General features: G+C 47.8%; 8 protein-coding genes across 8 annotated transcripts; 5 read left to right on the top strand and 3 right to left on the bottom strand.

Moving 5' to 3' along the window:
- Positions 1-1,695: 1,695 nt before the first annotated feature.
- Positions 1,696-2,453, top strand: VTN77DRAFT_1514 (uncharacterized protein; the record flags this gene model as incomplete). Its single annotated transcript, XM_069417254.1, has 3 exons — positions 1,696-1,731; positions 1,797-1,863; positions 1,915-2,453. The coding sequence occupies 3 exons, from the start codon at positions 1,696-1,698 to the stop codon at positions 2,451-2,453; spliced, it is 642 nt and encodes a 213-aa protein (XP_069280003.1).
- Positions 2,454-2,978: 525 nt separating this feature from the next.
- On the bottom strand, positions 2,979-5,486 carry VTN77DRAFT_1513 (uncharacterized protein; the record flags this gene model as incomplete). The annotated part of the gene is made up of 3 exons (XM_069417253.1): positions 2,979-3,427; positions 3,620-3,656; positions 5,451-5,486. 3 exons carry the CDS (start codon positions 5,484-5,486, stop codon positions 2,979-2,981), a joined length of 522 nt encoding a protein of 173 aa, XP_069280002.1.
- A 426-nt stretch (positions 5,487-5,912) lies between these two features.
- On the top strand, positions 5,913-6,218 carry VTN77DRAFT_1512 (uncharacterized protein; the record flags this gene model as incomplete). The annotated part of the gene is made up of 2 exons (XM_069417252.1): positions 5,913-6,022; positions 6,074-6,218. 2 exons carry the CDS (start codon positions 5,913-5,915, stop codon positions 6,216-6,218), a joined length of 255 nt encoding a protein of 84 aa, XP_069280001.1.
- Positions 6,219-8,093: 1,875 nt separating this feature from the next.
- On the bottom strand, positions 8,094-8,787 carry VTN77DRAFT_1511 (uncharacterized protein; the record flags this gene model as incomplete). The annotated part of the gene is made up of 2 exons (XM_069417251.1): positions 8,094-8,475; positions 8,651-8,787. The coding sequence occupies 2 exons, from the start codon at positions 8,785-8,787 to the stop codon at positions 8,094-8,096; spliced, it is 519 nt and encodes a 172-aa protein (XP_069280000.1).
- Positions 8,788-9,850: 1,063 nt separating this feature from the next.
- Positions 9,851-10,135, bottom strand: VTN77DRAFT_1510 (uncharacterized protein; the record flags this gene model as incomplete). The annotated part of the gene is made up of 2 exons (XM_069417250.1): positions 9,851-9,908; positions 9,981-10,135. 2 exons carry the CDS (start codon positions 10,133-10,135, stop codon positions 9,851-9,853), a joined length of 213 nt encoding a protein of 70 aa, XP_069279999.1.
- Positions 10,136-11,860: 1,725 nt separating this feature from the next.
- On the top strand, positions 11,861-12,627 carry VTN77DRAFT_1509 (uncharacterized protein; the record flags this gene model as incomplete). The annotated part of the gene is made up of 2 exons (XM_069417248.1): positions 11,861-11,953; positions 12,004-12,627. The coding sequence occupies 2 exons, from the start codon at positions 11,861-11,863 to the stop codon at positions 12,625-12,627; spliced, it is 717 nt and encodes a 238-aa protein (XP_069279998.1).
- Positions 12,628-14,564: 1,937 nt separating this feature from the next.
- On the top strand, positions 14,565-15,732 carry VTN77DRAFT_1508 (uncharacterized protein; the record flags this gene model as incomplete). Its single annotated transcript, XM_069417247.1, has 2 exons — positions 14,565-14,687; positions 14,821-15,732. The coding sequence occupies 2 exons, from the start codon at positions 14,565-14,567 to the stop codon at positions 15,730-15,732; spliced, it is 1,035 nt and encodes a 344-aa protein (XP_069279997.1).
- A 2,002-nt stretch (positions 15,733-17,734) lies between these two features.
- Positions 17,735-18,828, top strand: VTN77DRAFT_1507 (uncharacterized protein; the record flags this gene model as incomplete). The annotated part of the gene is made up of 3 exons (XM_069417246.1): positions 17,735-17,806; positions 18,044-18,096; positions 18,255-18,828. The coding sequence occupies 3 exons, from the start codon at positions 17,735-17,737 to the stop codon at positions 18,826-18,828; spliced, it is 699 nt and encodes a 232-aa protein (XP_069279996.1).
- Positions 18,829-19,789: the final 961 nt, after the last annotated feature.

Here is a 19,789-nt window from a genome sequence, read left to right as displayed (position 1 = left end):
GCAGTTGCATTGAGGCCAGAGCGTGGGAATATTAGAGAGAAACCTGCTGAAAGATAGCACATGAAGATACATGGCAGAACCTCGCTTTCTAGCTGAGTAGTCAGTGGCGTGCCTAATGAGAGGCAGTGTTGATTGCGTCCTGCTGTTTGGATAGACTCCACCTGGAGTCTGCTGTCTGGATGCTTTTACAATGGGAGACAGAATAGAGCAGGGGATGGAGTGTAATATATTTATTGCAATTATTCTACTACTTACCACAACCACAGCCAGATACTCATGCCCTCCCTCTCCTGCAACAGGAAGATTTCCTACGACCTTGTACTGGCTAAGAAAAGGACAACACCTTGGGTAATGACAGAAGCGTCAATAAAAACACAGCAGATGACTCTATCTGTGCGATGACAGGGCGTGTTTGCACTTACGACGGATCGACAGGCTGCTGCATTTTTATCCAGCAGTCTACAGTCAGTACATAGGCACAGGCAGGTCGGGAGGGAATTCGGAATTTCGAGGCTTGCATGAATGAGATTACTTGCAGAGGGTTGGTTTGCTGGATTGTCGTAGTATACAGCGCGTACTATCCTCCCTCAGGCGACGTGTTTTAACCGTTGTCGACTTGAGAAGCCAATCTGATCCTCTACCTGTTTACCTACGTCTGCGTGAAACTATATATTCCAACCTTGAGTGCTCTTGTGTAGGCAATTGTATCCTCTATCGCAAGATGTGTCGACCTTCAAAAAACGAGGCACATAGACGAAGGGTTACTTTAGCTGCAAACCGATATTGTCTCCTCCATACAATCATCGTGTAGAATCGCCGTTCTGAAAGAGAGGAAATCCAGGAAACAGCTGACATGCTGCAGCTACAAGAGACAATGTTAATTACTGACAAGCAGCTTCGAGGACGAAGACTCACCATGACGGATCGAGGCTGTGGCTAGATGGTTCGAGGAAGTCTGTCTGTATGTCGTCTTTGTTTAATCCCTGCACCGCTTCTGTGTCGTGGTAAAGAACTGCATCAGGATGACACTAGGTGCATCAGTTTACAGACAGGCGCAGATGACAGGACTGAAGACAAAAGAAGAGGGAGGAAGAAAAGACAGGGTGTCCTTGAGACAGCAAGAGAGCGCGTCTGAGAGAAGTGTCGTTGGCGTAAGGTTGGCTGCAGCGCTGTAAGCGAGACCAGCGAGTCTCAGTCAGGCACGTTGTCGACATTGCATCGAGTGGTCGGCAATATCCTTGAGTGCCACACTCCAAATTCTGTATGAGATGGTTCCTGACTGCAGGTTAAAAAGAAGATCGAGAGACAGCTGTCTTCGTGACTCATCTGAGACGCGACAAGACAGGCGACTTGCTCGGTAAGCTTCTACGGAATATCAGAGATAAAACAGCCTGCGTATTGCTGCAGATTACTGTTCATAAGGGCGGCTGCCTAGGCTATCATTCAGTACTCAATCTCTGTTTTTCCTTTCCTTTCATCTCCGCGACTGGACGAAAGCAACTCTCCATCTGCACTCTTTCTTCTCTCATCAGACACGATCAGACACTCCTGCTGCAGCTTTCTCTTTACACCACTCTCTTCTACACATTATCTCTTCAGCTCCTGATCTCTACACGGTACTCGTGACACCATCGCGTGTTTACTTCTACTTCAACTCCACACTCAACTTGAGTCACACACTGAAGTCACGCAACAATGCCGATGAAATGGACCACCGAGAATGACCACATTGTACGTGTTGCTAAACCAACTTACTTCTACTGTCTTCTACCCGTGAACTCTAACATACTTATTAGCTCCTCCTCAAAATCCTCGAAACGCACAACATCACCGTCAATGCTGCCAAGGTTGCTGCCGCTTGGCGTGAGTCTCTCCTGTCTACACTTATTATATCTACCTGGCTAACTATCCCAGCCGGTGATGGTGACGCGAAGCCGACTCCCCGCGCTGTCAGCGAACGTCTCGTTAAGCTCCGCCAGATGACCCAGACCGGTGGAACCACCAAGATGAGCATCAGCAGTGTCGGAGGATCTTCTGCGCCTGTTACCCCACGCAAGGCACGTACTCCAACAAAGGCTGCGTCTGGAGGATCGACCAAACGCAAGCGTGGTGCCGACGAAGTGGCCATCAAACCAGATCCTGATGTCGAGAACCATACCGCCGCAGCGCTCACCCCAAGCAAGAAGGGCAAAGGTCATGTCAAGAGGGAGTCAGACGAGATCACTCTCCCAGATCTGGATGCTATCGAGAAGGAATCTCCAACGAAGCGAGTTCGCAAGGCCGCGGTCCATCATCCTGACATGGTCGTGTATCAGGATGACAGCGACGAAAACAAAAACGAGAAACTCAGCTCCTCTGGATCGGAATTCGTCCCCGAACAGGCCAATTCTGTCGGCAAGGAGAACGCGATGAAGGTGGAAGACGACGACGATGAAAGCGAACTCTGGGCCTAGTCATTACTCACAATCGGGTGAACATGCAATTTCTGACGGAGATGGAATCCAGCATGTACACGTAAAGACGTTTCTACTCGTCTGAAGCTGTTTTTAGGAGATTCGTCCAGAAGAGGACAGAAGCGGTGAATATGACAGGTAGAAACGTGGTCATGAATAGCATAGCACAGAGAAGACAAGAGGAGAGAATAAATACCAGAACATAGTACCAGAGGATAAATCAATTGAATTCCCTAAGTCATTCGATATGATATGATGTGTATGATACACTCTCGCCCCCAGAGTCATCGTTAAAAAAAAAATTCGCCAGTTGATCCCCTCGTATCCATTCAGCATTCAGCATTCACCATTCACCATTCGTCCTCCGTCCACCGGACTGAACGTCTCTCCCTCGAAATTAAAACGAAACCAACCCTCGAACCCACCGAAACAGAGAACTAGATCGTCGAAAATACAACCAGACCGAACCACCCAGAACAAAACCAGACGAATCGATCTGATCTCCTTTCCTTTTCGTTGACGCATTCACGCCTTCAGCTCAGGCTTAAGCTTCATCTTCTTCATGTCCGGGGAGGACGCAAAGGGAGAGGTAGCTGGCTCGGTGGAGACATTGCCCTCCTCGTCAGGGTGGTCGTGCTGCTCCTGGTAGTGGTGGTGGTGGTGGTCCTCGTGCTTGAGCTGGGCCTGGCCCTGAAGCTGACTTCCGACCTGTCCGCCGTTGTTCTCGTTGTCACCATCCGCTTCGTTCCCGCCGCGCTTACGCTTCTTCGTCCCAGCGCCAGGGGCAGACGCAGCGCCAGCTTTGGTCTTGCGTGGAGTACGCGGGGACGAGGACGCGGTAAGGCCGTTGCCCGAGGTAGCGGTGATAGCAGTGGAGCCGATGGCCTGAGACGCGTCTCTGCTGGCAGAGTCAAACTCCGCAGCTTTGGCTTTGAGGGTCCGAATCCTGTGCTGAACGGCGTACGCAGAGCATTCTATTTGTATATAGGAGGTTAGCCTCTCCTCCTCCTCCTCTTCTGCTCTCTGTGTATCCCGCTGCGTATGCATGTACATATACTGGTACTGTATATGTCCTGTCGACTACAGGACAGGATAGGACATCGTATGTCGACCTCGCTGCATCGACAGACAGACAGGTAGATGGATGGATAGAGGGATGTACTCACCAGGGCCCATCAACTCCGCAAGAGCATCAAAGTCCAACTTCGGACGAGTCAGCTTGAGGATAGCGACAAGCAGCTATACACACATTTTTTTCTGAGTCAGCGAAATCCTACACAAATGTGCATCGCAGGTGGGCGTCTGATGCAGATGTGCCAAAAAAAGAAAACAAAAATGTCAATTGGTGGGATAGAATGGGATACCATGGCATGGCATGCTGTTCTGCACTCGAGGAAACGGAAATAAACGGAAATGAAAGATTTGAAGATCTAAATCTGCGGCGGGCGTCCGACTCAGATGTGCAGAAAAATGCAACGAAAAAAAAAAAGGGCAGAAAATGCGAAGATGGGATGGACTGCTGGAATAAGGGAATATACATCGCTGGCGGGTGTGCAATTCAGATGTGCAGAAAATCAAAAAAGAAAAATTACCAAGAATGAAAGCGAAATAAAAGAAAGGGGGAAAATAAAAAATCATGGGAAGGGAAAAAAAAAAGAAGGGAAATGAAGAGAGAATGCTCCTATCAAACAGAAAGCTGGCACAGATGGGAATGCCAGACTGACTCGAATAAGCGAACAAAAAAAAGGAAGGGGAAAAAGGAACGGAAAAAGAGGCAACGTTGTCATACTGCAAATCAGAAGACCCGAATCGCATCCAATCGAAGGAGGCCTCACTCCAAAGGCAGAATTGAAAAAAAAAAAAAGAAAATGCAGGAATGAATCATGACAGACCCCTGGGAATTACACACACACACGCGTCTGCCTGCATCGAAGAAGGACTGACAGACATCCATCCATCAAACTCAGAGGTGAGGGGAGCATGGTGTCATTGGCAGGAAAGAAATAAAACCGAAAAGAAAACAAACAGGGGAAGGAGCAGACACGGAGGACATGATTATCGCATATCTGCATCTATCAGAAGTAGGGCAAATGACTGACTCACACGGACAAGAAAAAAAGAACCAGAGAGCAAAGGGGATGCATGCAGAAACAGACACAGACACAGACACAGAGGATGTGATTTTGTGGAATCTGATCTGCACAGCACTGCACTGGAGGAGGACAGCCAGCTCAGGTCTGCAGACGGACAAGACAACAGGATTGATGAAAAAAAAAATGGAAACAGAGAGAAAGACGAGAAATAAAAGAAAGACAAGAAACCCCCTGAGAGAAACAAAGGAACAGGAAAAACGAACAGATGGAATGTCAGGCTCATGGCTGTCTGAGCACACCCAGATATGCAACTGACAGACAGAAACTGGAGAAGCAGGAAGGAGAAGCCAAAGGGATACGACAATTCTGTGTACATCTGCATTTGCATCTGCATCTCCATCTCTAATTGAGAAAGGGAAACAAGGGAAATAACAAACACAGGAGATGAGAAGAGGGAGAAGAAAAGAAAACAAACAGATCCAGTGAGTGAGTGAGTGTCTCTCTGCACAGCTGCCTGAAAAGCACACCCAACCGAGGAGTACAGCGGACAGATACATGAGCAGGTGAAGCTGGGAACAAGGAACAGGAGTAAACAGCAGACTATCTGTGTCTGAGGCAAGCTACCTGCCTCCAACAGAGAGGATGGAAAAAGGACAGACAGATAGTGATTCTGTGACAGACATCTGCCTCTCAAGCGCACCTCCAACTCAGAAAAAGAAACAGGAATAAGAACAGGGACAGGAACTGGAGAGCAGCAGATGAAACAGATCAGTCTGCAAACTGGTCTGCTCTATTATCTGCATCGGAAGCCCGCCGCAGACTCAGATGTGATGATGGAGAGATGATTTGCAGGACAGGAAACAGGGATGCAGACAGACAACAAACTCAACTCAAATCAACGTACCTTGGCATCAGCCGCATCTGTCCAAGACATCGGCATCTTGACAGGTTTTCTCGATTGAAAGAGCTTCTAAAAAGAGATGAGGGAAGATGATATGATGGCGCTGAGATGCAGTTGTGGGAGGTAGAGATTTCAGTGTGAGGATGACAAGCGCATGAAGAGAGAGAAGAAGGTAAGAGGCAAGGAGAAAAGTTTTACAGCCTCAGATATCCCTCTCTACGAGTGACTGGCTCACCTTCGTGTACCCTGACGACTAAGCGTGGCAAGATACGTAGACGATGCGTGTGAATCGTGCTACCAGGATGGTTATGAGACGTGTGAAGCGTGCTGGACGTGCTGGCAGGTTCATACATACAACTCTCTCCTAACCTACCCAGCAGGCTCTATTTCGCTATCATCCACTCCATCCATCCATCTATCAACCTCAGAACTGACATACCATACAGCCTCAACCATCATCTCACCATGCTCGTCCGCAAGCGAGCCCACTCCTACAGAGGCAAGCGAGCCAGACCCAGCAGGTCGCTGGCAAAGCCGAACAACAACGCAGCGAGACCCGAGCTACTACGATGGACGTATGTTAGAAGAGTACGCAACCAGAAACGCGGCTCAAAGATGCCTAGTAGAGACCATATTTTGATGGTCCTCTTGAGCCTGTGTATCTACTGTCTCGTTTATTACTCTGTCAAGAACCTGTTCCAGGCCTTTGAGTTGGACTTTCAACTTGCCGGTGCTCGACTGAACGAGACTGGAACTCGATCCTGTGTCTGAATCTTAACGGGAATGTCTACTCGACTCTTCTATGCGGTGTATGGGTTACAAGGCAGGGTGAGATGCCTTCGTACCAGGCGGTAAGGTATCATTTATTTCTTCCCTGTCTTTCCTTTTTATCCAGTCAATAGTCCTCTTTTTGATCTTGATATGATATGATATCGAGGAGACCGAAGCAAGGACGAGTAAAATGAATGCCTGATAACAACTGGGCTGTACCAGGACATGAAGATCAGAATGTGATAGGTTAGGGTTTGACGGGACCGAATACGACAGACTGAAAACGCGAACGCGTAACGGATCCATCGGCAATGTGTCTTGTCTCTCGTCTCGGTGTACCTGGTATCTCTTCTTACGGATGGGTTAAAGCATACATACGGTATGGTATGGCACGTCGCTACGATAAGCTATTGATATATTTATTATATTATGCTATGATACAGTATTCAGACTGACTGATATCGAAGGCAGGTACTTGAACTGAACTGGACACGCGCGGTTGAAGACCATCTGTCTCTTGTCTTTCCTTTCTTCTTCTGTCTTCATTCACCTATTTCTTTCAGTTGTTTTTTTTTTCGGACGTTAAGTGGGAATGCATCGAGATGATACTTTTTATTCTGATCGGAGATTGATTTGATGACGTGGTATTATGGCACGGGACGGTGGGAGATTAAATGCAGTGTTATGTTATGGCCGTCCGATAACACGTAGCCTGGATTAAATCAACTTGAATCAAATCGAGTACAATCGAGTTAAATCCAATAGACCCTTTGCCTGGACATAGGTAGAGTATGTACAGTAAGGGGCCAGCAGGATGGTAAGGAGGAATAATATGTTACTCGTAGAAATCTACTTACCCACCTGGGTGGGAAGGTAGGACTGCTTCCTGATAGTGTCTACGCTGGTGAACCCTGTCCACGCCACGAGAATATCGTCCTTTCCTTACGGCTTGATGGATTTAATAACTCCAATAGAAGAGAAGAGAAGAGAAAAGAAGAGAGAAAACCAGAATAGAAGAGAACTCGACCAAGATAGATACCTAAGCTAACCTAACTAGAGTACTGGACATACCAACCAACCCAGGTAAACGAACCAAGGGCAGATCAGGTCAAGCCAGGTCAGGTAGGCAGGTACATACAAGAAAGACAAGACAGACCACACCAGATCACACCAGGCCTCACCGTACCGCACCGATCCAACGGACGCCCAACCTCCACCTTTGAGTATGTATCCTTATCCAGGTTAGTCAGTTAGGCATCCATGCAGGTATGTAGCTATCTAGCCATCCAGTCATAGACCCTCCTATCCTATCGATTCGATCCAATACTCTCATTTCGTCTTCTTGTCTGGTCTTGTCTTGTTCCCTTTCTCGTTCGATGTGAGTGCAGTGGATGACAGAGGAGACGACGAAACGAGACGAGTTGAGCTGAATTAGTTCGATCTGATGGAATAAGATGATATGAGATGTAATGAAAACCAAAGAGATGAAAGATGAAAGCACGATGTGTATGTTGAAAAGATGAATAATTGATTGAGCGATCAGAGATGTGGATTCAATTGACTTGGTTGATTCGATTGGACATAACTGGGAGATAACACGATCGATCGATTGATGATTATTGGCGACAACATCATGGAACGGTAGCGTTGTGGATCAATCTGTTGTTAGGAATTAGGGTTAGCGGCGGCAGGTGACGCGGATGTATATACATGAATGTGTAAGTGGGTGGATCAGTATGCACCGCAGGACAGGACAACCCATGTACATATCCATGCACAGTCTTCGCAAAGGATAAGTAAGCAGGTAGGTAGCAAGACCATCTTACCGATCATGAAATCCATTCCAATCCAGCCAGCCAGTGAACCGTCAACCATCTACGCGCAATCCACATCCTCTCGCTCAGCCTTGACGATATCATTCATCTTCGCATCCTCCTCCTCCTCCTCAGAAGACTCCTTCGCAACAGCCGGAGTAAGTTCAACGCTCAGTCCGGAAGGCCCCGGACCGGCAGTCTTCTTCCCCTTGCTACGCTTGGTAGGAGTGCCCTGCTCCTGCTGCTGCGCGGAACCATCAGCGTTGGCAGCGGCAGTGGACTTGCGCTTACGCGGAGTCGGCTTTGTGGGGGTTGTCTGCTCGTTTCCTGCAGCAAGCTCTTTGGTTGGAGTTCTGGGAGTGCGGGGAGTTGAGGGGGTTGAGCCGTCAGAAGCAGCAGTGTTGATGGGGGTGAACTCTTTTTTGAGTTTGGCGAAGTGTTGGCTGGGAGAGATATCAGTATGGAATTGAATAAGGTTTTGTTTGGTTGAAGGAAAAAAGAAAAGAAAAGAAAGAAAAAGAAAGAAAGAGAACCAAAAACAGAACAGAACAGGGAAAAAAAGCAAGAGGGAGGAAAGCAAGCAAAAAATGACAATTCATCGAGAAAGTGTCTTCTAACCGACAAGCATTCCAACTAAAGCCAACATCCATCTTCTTCGCTATCACCTCCCATTCCTCCCTGCTCACCGAGATCTGCTTGACCTCGACCAGGGTGGAAAGGAGCAGACGCTCGTACTCCTTGCTCCACTCGGGCATGTCGACAGTAGGCAAGAGGACAGAAGGGATGTAAAAATAGGAGTGATGTGATGATAATGTGAAGCAGAGAGTGTGTAACACGTGAGATGATATCAGATGATGATCAAGCTGATGAGTGCAAGTGAGTGATGATGTAGGATGGAGATGATCGATACGTGAAGAGCAAGGTGCAGGAAGAAAGAAAGAAAGAGAGAAAGATAGATCAGTGGCGTGGGATGTGAGAGCAGTGTCGTTATTGCTGTCGTTATTGTTGCTGCAGCACGAAACTGAACTGACTGCTCGGCAACCATTGCCAGGTGACAGACAAGTATCTTGTGGAAATAGAACACAGAACTATGAAGGAAAAAAACGCAGAATAAAAAGAAAAGGTTCCTCACCGGCATGCCTCAGCCGTAAAGTCTGGTCCCATAGTTTTAGCGATGGCTTTCCAGTCTTTTCCTGCAATGCTGACGTTGAGGAAATTGATCGTCTGAAGCAGGAGCTTGCGATCAGAGGTATGATCCCACGAAGAGGGGGGCATGTTGACTTTTTTCGAAGGTTGAGTTGTTTTGAAGGGTGTTTGTAAGACTGAGAGAGGATTGAAGATGTTTGATTATGAAGAAAGCAGGAGAGCCGTGTTCTCGATGAAGAGATCGAAGGCGGGGGTTGATTGTGTAGAGAGATGAAATGTGATGAGGTAGTGAGAGATAAGGATGATGAATGGCGATGTGATGGTGATGGACTCAGCTTGGGCCAGATAGAGCAGATCGCTGCAGGCAACGATTATCTTCACACCACCAGACAGCCTGCAATATCTTCACAGATCAGGGAGTCCGGACTGTCTCGGCGTAGACTAGGGAATTGAGGTTTGATCAGATTAACTGTCTGAAGTAGTCCACGTTGTGCACGAATATCCAAGAAATATCCAAGATGATAAGCTATATACAGGAAGGTAGCTGAAGCCCTAAATCACCGGAAGGTGGAAATTCATAGTACAGGTGACAGAGATGCTGTCCGGAATCTATATATGGTCTACTGCAGAGATGTCTTCTGGGAACTGTACAATACAGATGACAGGATGTAGTCAGGACTGATAACTGATATCTGAGTTTGGCGATACTTCCGTCTTCGATTGCCTGTTCCTACAGACATGTCAGTCGAACTTGGAGTTTTGTAGTCATATTAAACAAAAGAATTACCTCCCATCGACTGACCTGGCTAATAGTGCCCCTGCCAGCGCTGCTCGGGATGCGAAATTCTCTTCCCGTAGTGAACTCCCGGACGATAATCCGACAGTCTCGCTGCGTGGCCACTCCTTGGTAGACCGGTTGGTGTATCCATGGCTTCGATGCGGATGCACTGCTCTCATGTCGAAATCTTCTACTCGGATAAAAAGAGTGCCATGGCAACTATCTTTAGCTGTTGAGGGTTTCCTGGTTGACATCTTAGCTCCATAACAGAGGGGATTCGGGAGTCAGGAATATAGTTGTATGACTGGCTGGAGGATAATGTTCTCAGGCAGGATGTTGAGAACAGGGTGGCGGAGTCTAAATTGACGACAGACTCATAGGACGGGAATAGAGATCGAAGATCCTTTCTGAGCGAGTTTCCAAATCTGTTTGCGTCTAACGGGCAAACGCTCTGTGCTTCAACCAGAGGATTGACTGGGATCATAGGGACTGTCGATCAAGCGATTGACCGCCATCATGCTTCATGTATCCGGTTTGTCAGCATGGACAGGATCGTCCATGACGCTTTCAGCCTTTGTGGCCCGTTCTTTTGTAATGGCTGCGTCGATCTCTTGAAGCTTTTCGAACTGGCGTCTAGCATCTCGAATCAGCCCAATTACCAGCAGAAAGTTCCAGTCTTACCGGCACTGCCTCGGTCCAAACTCGTCCATCCTATATCTTTTGATGCTCTCTTGAAGCAGATCGTTGGTTCCTGGATCTGCCAACGAACTGCGAGCAGCAGGGACTTGTTCTTCACGTCGGTCCAGTCAACCGGTTTTCCATTGACAAGACTCTTGCTTTTCTTCCGGCGGTCTCATTCCATCATCTTTCTTGATATCGACCTGCGACATGTTGAGAATCACGAGGGTATTTCTGAGGAGAGACGATATTCGAGTGTTTTTTTTTTGTCAATTACAAAGATTGATCGTGATGAGAAGGAGCATCATGAACTACCTGCTCTTCTTATACTATGAAATCACGAAAATGGGCAGAACACACTAGATTCGCGTGAACGCGACTTGCTGACGAAACGCGCATTTTGCCGCAAGACAATGGTGGAATCGTCATGCTTCTCAAATCATGTAGGTCAAGGATTTAGGAAAGTACTCCATACGGAGGATTCTGTACTTGTCGTTGGTCCCCAGCTCGGGCGAATCGCTGGATTGAAGACATTAGCAGTATTCAATAAGAGTATCACGCTGAGCCGGTAGAGTATATGACAGCAAGAGATCCATTTCACCGTGCCAATAACCAGGTTGGTAACTAGTGGCTCTCGTAGTATGGATTTGTGTCGGTCTCATCGATACTAGGAAAGATTCTCTTCTCGTCCGGAGGAACAGCTTGGCGAGTCGCGGCCCTTGACTGCTGACACTTGACAGCTCCCTAGGTCCTGCTGAGAAAGAGACCTCACAGTTGTCCTTTGAAACAGCTGTCTGAGGCTGCTCAGGTCAGTTGATCTCGGCTGACAGCTGATCTGATCAAACAAAGCAGACAAGCAGAAATAAAACAGAATTACAACCTGATAAAGAAATATAAAATAGAAACAAGACACTGACAAAGCTAAAATTAAACAGGCACAATGCAATGGTAAGACAGAAGAGAACAACGGCAAAGAAAGGAGTGTACAGCCAGAGATTGCTGTTCCAGTTGTATACAGCAACCTGCTCTGGTGACCTGCCTCCTTCACAAAGACTGCAGGTCTCTGCAGTGTCTGTCTCTGGTTCATTGTCACGGAAAGCGGCAGTCCGCCAGCAACATCACATCAACCACAATATTTATTTCTCCTGTGCTCCCCAGCACATCTTCCTCCTCACAGAACCTGGCAGTGCATGTACCAGTGCATCTTCTCCTCCATCACTTCCAGCATGGCCACTCTCCGCCGCAGCAAGACGATGCCTGCCGACGGCCAAACAGCCAAGTTCCTCTACACCATCCTGAAACAGCTCGATCTGAAGTCGGTAAGCAGCCATCAGGTCCAGTTTCATGGATAGTCAGCTAACTGCTGCAGGTCGACTGGAATCTGGTGGCATCGCAGCTGGAGATCTCCAACGGCCACGCCGCCCGCATGCGCTTCTCGCGGTTTCGCCAGCACATGGAAGGCATTCCCACCGTGCCTCGAACGTCCCGGCCAAAGAAGCCAACGAAGCCCGAAAGCAGCAAACTGGGCAAGCTGGGAAAGGCAAATTTATCGACAGACACCAACCCGCGGAAAAGACCTGCTCCAGCAGAGTTCATCAAGGAAGAACCGCGCGAGCCGTCTCTCCAGGAAAGCCCCTTTGTCAAGCGCGAGCCCGGTCCTGATCCGACATTGTCGACGCTGCCGCCTACCATGTCGCCGTCTGGGCTGGTTCCTGCGTCAGGAAACTCGCTGTCGATCGCGCCGTCAGATCCGTATCCCATGTTGACCGTCGCCCCGGCCGATCTGACGCTGAACCAGCATTTCCCCGACTACAGTCAGCCACAATATCCTTCGATACCGTCCTTGCACCCACCTGTCAGTATCAACATGAATCCGTTTGGATCAACTTTTCCGGCCCGGCCACAGCCGATGTGGGCGCCTATCAAGATGGAACCCCACGATGGAGGGAGTCTGGATGACATTTTCGTCAAGGTGGAGCCGAGTTTGGAATAGATGCGTCTCACGATGTTGATCGATGATCGATGACGATGTAATGATCTAGAAAGGGTTAGAGGAAAGCCTTGTTGTTGAAACGTTGGACTGGATTTGCAGGCCATTTTGATATACCCGTGCTTGTCCCTTGCCTAGATATTTATCCTCCATGTCTTTCATTCAAAGAGCTGTCTTTCTATCAAATATGTACACTACAGCATTTCAGTAGAGTAATGGTACATGAAGATGATTATCGTGCTCAAGTTTGAATACTTCTTCCGATTTTCTATTTCTCGTTCCTCGTTTGAAAAGACTCATTACTTGATTCCGCTAAATTGTTAGGGCTGACTTCCCTGAAACCACCTTCACCATAGCCATAGATCTGATCTCCTCGACTACGGGAGATAGACTTAGTCTTTGATTTTTCCAGACGCTCTTCTTCATTTCGCTTCTATCCAACTTGGGATGAATGACTTCCTCTTGAGAACGAAAAAGAAGAAGAAGAAGAAGAAGAAGAGACGAGGCATGGAAATGACAACAGCACAGCCTCGAGCAATACGATATTCTGTTCTATTCCATATAAGCATGCGATTTTCTTGTATTATCTTCTTTTGTCTCCTTCTTTCTTTTTCTAGTTTCATTCCTGGCTATTTCATTCCTTGACATTCCCTCCTCTTGTGAATTTCGTCGTCCTTGAATTCTTGCCTGCACATTGGACGATTGAATCAATGGCAAGAAGCGGCAAGCAGGACTGCTTCGACAATATTAAACGAGTCTCTTATACTAGACATACATTCCGGTCCTTACATGCAGATTCGAATCGAGAGATGGTTTGCTTTGTCGTGACTCCCATGAGCCTTCTCATCTGGTTATCCTCGATCGGATCTGACTTTATCTGACGGCATACATGGTTTACGTAGCTAGGCCGTTCTATCTGTGTGGACAGCATACAGAGCATGGTTTCTATTCCCTCCTATCCTCCAGAGATATACAATAATTTCGATGTAGTCTACTCTACGCCAGTATCAGCGTGGTATGTATGTATTATTGCATCTGCGTCTACTGTCTATCATCTGCTCTGGCTATAACTGCTTGCTATAACTGCTTCTAGTTCGATACCAGCTGTATAGCTGTCTTGTATACCATTTTCCATCTCTAGCATCCATCCAGAATTGCTTATCCTCCGACACTCATGCATGCAAATCCCTGTCCTGCGGTATCCTCCTGCTGTCCACTATCCCGTTCACTTCCTATCTTCTCGTTCACCATCTATCTGAACTTCACACGCTCCTGTCTGCCTTCACCCCATCAAGCGCTGGAGCCCTCCTCCTACCTACATTTCTGTCTCCGCGTAACGCATCCTGCCTGCAGACAAGTTCCTATCCAATCGTGGTGATCGATGCCTACATCACCGAGGCGACAGTACCACTCTCTGCCTCACTCAGTCACTACCAGACACGACACTTGATGTTGATGTCGACATTCCCAGCCTCCTACGTTGCCAGCCCACATTGACAGCTATAAATTTCTACCTCACGCTGCTGGCAGACTGAAAACTTTTATTTCTTATGCCTCCACACGTTACTCTTCCATCTATCTTCTAACTTCTGTCCATCATCACTTGCTTCATCAGTGTGAGCATCATCAGGTTGATACCTCTTGCTGGCACCATCACATTCTTGTCAATAGCACATTACTGTTAACGCAACTATCTCTGACTGCCTGTCTACACTGCACATCTGCACATCTACAGTTGCTAGCTGCTTCTTCATAACCGTGAGTTACATCTTTCTCTCTACGTACATTCCTTCACATAGGCGTTATGATTCTTCATGCTCATCCCACTCACTTTCTTGCCCTGTCCTGTCCATACATGCAACATCCACTGTTGACTGACCAACACGTTGATTACCCGTCAGATCAGACTAAACATCCAACTCAATCGGACTGTGATTGACATGCCTCCCAAGAAGGCTTCTACCCAGGCCACAACTTCCGGCGTGGCGTCTGCTCGTGACATGAAACCTGAAGAGGTCTTCTTCCTGGTCGAGTGTGTCCGAGCCATCGATACTGGTGGTCTGGTAAGTCATCATCCTTTTCCTGTCTTGAACATGGTGTCTGTCGGTATATACATGACTATGCACCCTTATCCATGTATATATCCACAGACACATCTACGTCTACACCGTCCAGATGACAGCTAACACGTTGCAGGTCGACCTCACCAAGGTGACCAATGCCCTGGGCAACAAGAATGTCGCGGCCACGGGCAATCGCTTCCGCGCGCTGAAGAAAAAATATGGTCTCAATCTCGGCTCAAAGGGCGGATCGGGCATCATCACCAGCCAGGACGGCAGCAATGCTACACCCCCTGCTCCTTCAAGCCAGCGCTCTTCTTTCGTGGCCACCCCTGCAAAGCCTGCGTCGAACGACAACGACTACTCTGACGATGGAGCCGACGAATCAACTCCTACCCCTGCCACAGTCAAGAAGGTTGGAGCCAATATTCGTCGCCCTCGCAAGGGTGCGAAGGCGAACCAGGGCCCTATTTCGGCGGTTCCAACCACCCCGTCCATCCCATCGTCAGCGGATCGATCGTCCAGTGTCTCTGGCAGCGTGACCCAGGAGACGCCTACCCCCAACCCCGGTGCCATCGTAACCGCTACTGCGTCCGGGTCTGGCGTCTTCGCCGCTCCTCCCAAGCGAGGCCGTGGCCGTGGCCGTGGTGGCGCTGGCGGTGGTCCCCGCGCTGCAAAGGCAGTCAACAACCCGAGCGTGGTCATCGACGCAGTCAAACAGGAACTCGCACCAGACACACGCAACATTGCCGGCCGCAAGAACCCGGTCCCTCTTCCGAAACACAACGGCGTGGAGACCAGCGACGACACCGACAACTGCTGTGACTATACCTCTCCGTATGCGGACTGGGAGCGCTGGTCGGAGCAGGTGCAGAAGGAAGTTGCGCGGAAGAGCAGAGAGCACGCGAATGGGAAGGCTGGCGTTGAAGAGCTGAAGCAGGGGCAGATTAAGCAGGAGGTTGATGACGAGGTCGAAGAAGAGTCTGCTGCTGCGTCTGCGGAGGGTGCTGGCTCAGACGCCCCTCTCGCTGAAGTCGTGGAGCATTAATCTACTCAGCTCATCAGCTCGGATCAGCTCGGCGAAGAATGAATTGATCGGGAAATGGAAGTGATATGATATGAGTTGGAAGTTGGGGATTGAATTCAGATTGAGATTGATATCGATATCGACCTTGAAATCGGAGTTCTTTACTGATTGACTGGCTGACGACGGACAGACGGACAACTTGGGTCTGATCTGCTCGACGAGTTCAATTTGGTAGACTTTGGTTTCATGATCGGTTCGTGAGGTCCTGGTCTTTTTCCCTCCCTTCTTCACTCTGGCTCTTTTTCATTGGCATTCTTGACTTGACGTCGTGTCACTTCTTGACTCTGAAAATCCTTTTTATTTTTATTTTCTTCTTTTTACATTTTTTTTTCCCATAGAACGAACTCCTACCGCTTTTCCTCTATCGGTATTGGAAATTAATCAAATCGAATCGAATCTGGATCGTCTGGATCGAATCGAATCGATTGGTTGATTGACTGATTGGTACGGTGCAGTTCACTATTTCCTATTTCAAGACTCACTCACTCGACAGCTTTATTTATGAGCTTTGAGCTTTATTTAGGTGTGCTTGCTACTCAGTAGCCTACCTAGGCAATCAGTGAGATAAATAGACAGTTAGATAGTGAGCTATTTCTAATGCGGAGAACTTGCCTTGATACTCGTATCCGTATCCATATGCATAAGTACATACTTTGTATTGTATCGACAGGGCTCATCCATACCAGAGCAGATCAGATCAGCTGATTCATCTCTCCTTTCCTCTCCTCTCTCCGACTCTCTTTGATTGAACCAAATCGGGAGAACCAAAAAGAAGAAGAAAGAAGAAATTTCCAAGCTGAAATTGAGATGGAAAGGCACTGCGCTGAGGGCTGGTATCGTTCTTTCTTTATTTATTTCTTCCCGATTTTTTTTGTGGTTGTTGTTTCGGTTTTTGTTCAGATTCTTTCATGCCTGTATCCTTAGTGAGTAGAGAGAGAGGCCTTTGTTTGTTTGTTCCGTTTCTTTCTCTGATTCCTTTTTCCCCCTACTTCTTCTGGCTAAGAGGAATGAATTCTCTTTTCACAGGAATATGACTTGTATTTTAGTACTGTACTGTACATTATGTGCCTCCTGGATATGTAAAGAGGTAACTACTGTCTCCGTCTTCTGGATCAGAGCAGGTCGGATAAAACTAGACAAGACCAGCAGATGGAGACAAGAAATGGATGAAATGGACGAAGAGGAGATACATAGGTATATGGTGAGACTGAGACTGAAACCAAGAAAGTGAGTTGAGCTCTTTCTTTTCTGCCATCTGCTATCTGTCTGCGTGCCTGGCTGTCTATCACAACAAGACAAAATGCCCTAGTCTAAACAGGGTAGGCCACAATAGGCAAAAGTTTGAATCCACTACGACTGTCACTTGTACAGACATAGCTCTGTCCTGTCGTCTTTTTATCTCTTCGTCTCTTCTGTGGTCTTCTCTTCTCTTCCTCTGTCGTCTTTCTTCTTTCCTTTCCTTTGCTTCTACGACCCTGTCTCTCTCTTTTCGTCTTGCCACCGTTTCTTCCAACTTCCAACAGACAGAATACTTACTTCTCTGGTCTCCTCTGTCTGCCACCTGTCGATCAGTCAATCTGTCAAGAGTTTGACAGGACAAGACTCTGACTGCACTGAACTGGCCAGATTCCACCAGACAAGATAGTCCTGTCCTGGCTGAGGTGAAGTCTTCTCTCACCACAGACGCATTTGTCCCTTCCCTCGTGTCTGCCTCATCATCTCCCGCGGACAGCTCATCCTCATCTCTCATCCGTCCATCACCTCTTGACAGAGACAGCTGTCAAGCTCTTCGTCTTCATCCATCCATTCATCCAGACAAGATATCTCTTATCTGCATCATCACCCCTACCGACCCAGTCGGGTAGCTATCGACATAACACGTCCTTCTCACCTCATCTCATCCACACCGGGACCACTACCGACCAGAAATAGAGCTCCAGCTCAAACCAAGACAAAAATCAACATGTCTCGCACCAGTGTTGACGAGCAGTTTCAGTTTCTGCTGAGCTGCATTCGGTACTCAAATAATGGGAGGGTGAGTAGGTAGTCATTTATCCGTTGCCATTATCATCATCATCATCATCATCCATCTATCCTTATTATACTTGTTTATGATTGAGACTTTGATTTGGTATTTGTCTTTACCTGAACATCTACTCCTTCCCATCCATGTGTCCATCCAGTGGCTTATGTCTTCGATGAAGAAAGAAAGAGGGAACGAGGGAAACATACTTGATCTGATCTGATCTCCTGCTGACATATCTACCAACAGGTCGATTTCGATGCCGTCGCCAAGGAATGCAACGTCGTCAGCAAGGGCGCTGCGTGAGTTTCTTTTCTTTCTTCATCTTTCTTCAGTCGTGTTATGCAGCAAACCCGACATGTACGACGGCAGTGATGCTGCCATGTCCGATACTATATATGTCGACAGCCTTCTATCCACTGACCGCTTGATATCCTGCTAATGTAACATGCTGCCACAGAGCCAAACGCTACGAGCGCATGATGAAAGCCCACGGCATCGATCCGAACGGTGGGCCTAGCCCCAGCGCCAGCAACAGCACTGGCAACACTGCTGCAGCTGCAACTTCCTACGTCGCAACGACTCCGAAAACCCCGAAGAAAGCCAACAACAAGGCCAACACCGAAACTCCCACCAAAGGAGCCAGTCAGAGCGAATCCACTGGTGGTAGTGCTAGTGGTACCCCCTCAAGCAGCAAGAAACGCAAGTCCGCCAGTAGTGCCACTACTGCTACTCCAGTGAAAGAGAACCAGATCAAAAAGTCCAAGATCAACAACACTACTCCTTCTCGTGCTGGTGCTGCTACTCGCACCCCTGCTTCGACGAAGTCTGTCAAGATCAAGGAGAATGACAGCGACAACGAGAATGAGAACGACGGACTCATCACCCCGGACGAGGATGCCGATGCTGATGGTGATAACGACGATGATGTGTCCCAGGCGGAGGCCCTCTTCAAGGAGTTCTGCCATAGCCATGATGACAACGACAAGGACCACGACAAGAACAGGGAATCTGCCTCGGAGCAGGGACAGTAGACCGTCATCAAGGCTGAGCCTAAGGAGGAGCTGGAGCTGGAGCTGGAGGCTTAGGATCTGCATTCTGAATCTCAATACAGAGTTTGAATCCATGGTTCGAGATAGGATGTGTCTTCTCATTGCATGTCATGCTACGACATGCTGCGCTCTGCTCTACTCTGCTATCATGCTCTGTGCTCTGCTCTGCTATGCTACGCTACGCTGTTCTTTTCTCTTCTCTTCTGTTCTGTTCTGTTCCGCACTCTTCCCTGCTCTCCCGTCGTACCGTCCTCGAGAATCATGATATCATCGTATCTACACGATCCGATATCGCAACTACAAGCAACGACGAGCAGTCGAGCAACGGAACATAATGGAATGGAATACGACGGGATGAATGGAATAGAATTGACTAAGTGGACGGGAGCAGATGAACTCGCTGAAACTCGCTTAACGTGCTGGATCAGCGGACCAATGAACAAGTTACATATATCATCATACACCAACCCTATGACAACGAAAAGTGACCAAATAAGAAAAGTTTAAAAAAAGAATAGTCGAGAGAAAGATTGAGAAAAAGTCAAAAAAAAGTCAAATAGATGAAGAAAACAAAAAAAATAGATACAAAAAGCATGAATAGAGTAGAATAGAGTTGAATGGACCCCCCCCCGCCATGACATGAAACAACCATGTCTATCTCTATCTCTATCTCTATCTCTATCTGTCTGTCTGTCTGTCTGTCTATCTACGTATCCACGTAACTGCTCTGCCTTGCTCTCTCCCTTGCGCTGCTCTGCTTGGCTTTTCATTGCATTGCATTGCATTGCATTGCACATTCGCATAATCCTCCATTCACTTTGATTCAAGTCAATTTGACTCGACTCTATTCAATTCAATTCGATACCGATACTGACTGATAGTGATAGCGATACTAATACTGACACTGATATAATGCATTCATCCATCTCAGCTCCGCGCCTCT

The sequence above is a fragment of the Rasamsonia byssochlamydoides genome (genome assembly GCF_041956645.1).
Source record: "Rasamsonia byssochlamydoides strain NRRL 3658 unplaced genomic scaffold VTN77scaffold_13, whole genome shotgun sequence".
Classification (NCBI taxonomy): Eukaryota; Fungi; Ascomycota; class Eurotiomycetes; order Eurotiales; family Trichocomaceae; genus Rasamsonia; species Rasamsonia byssochlamydoides.
This window is presented reverse-complemented; position numbering and strand designations above follow the sequence as displayed.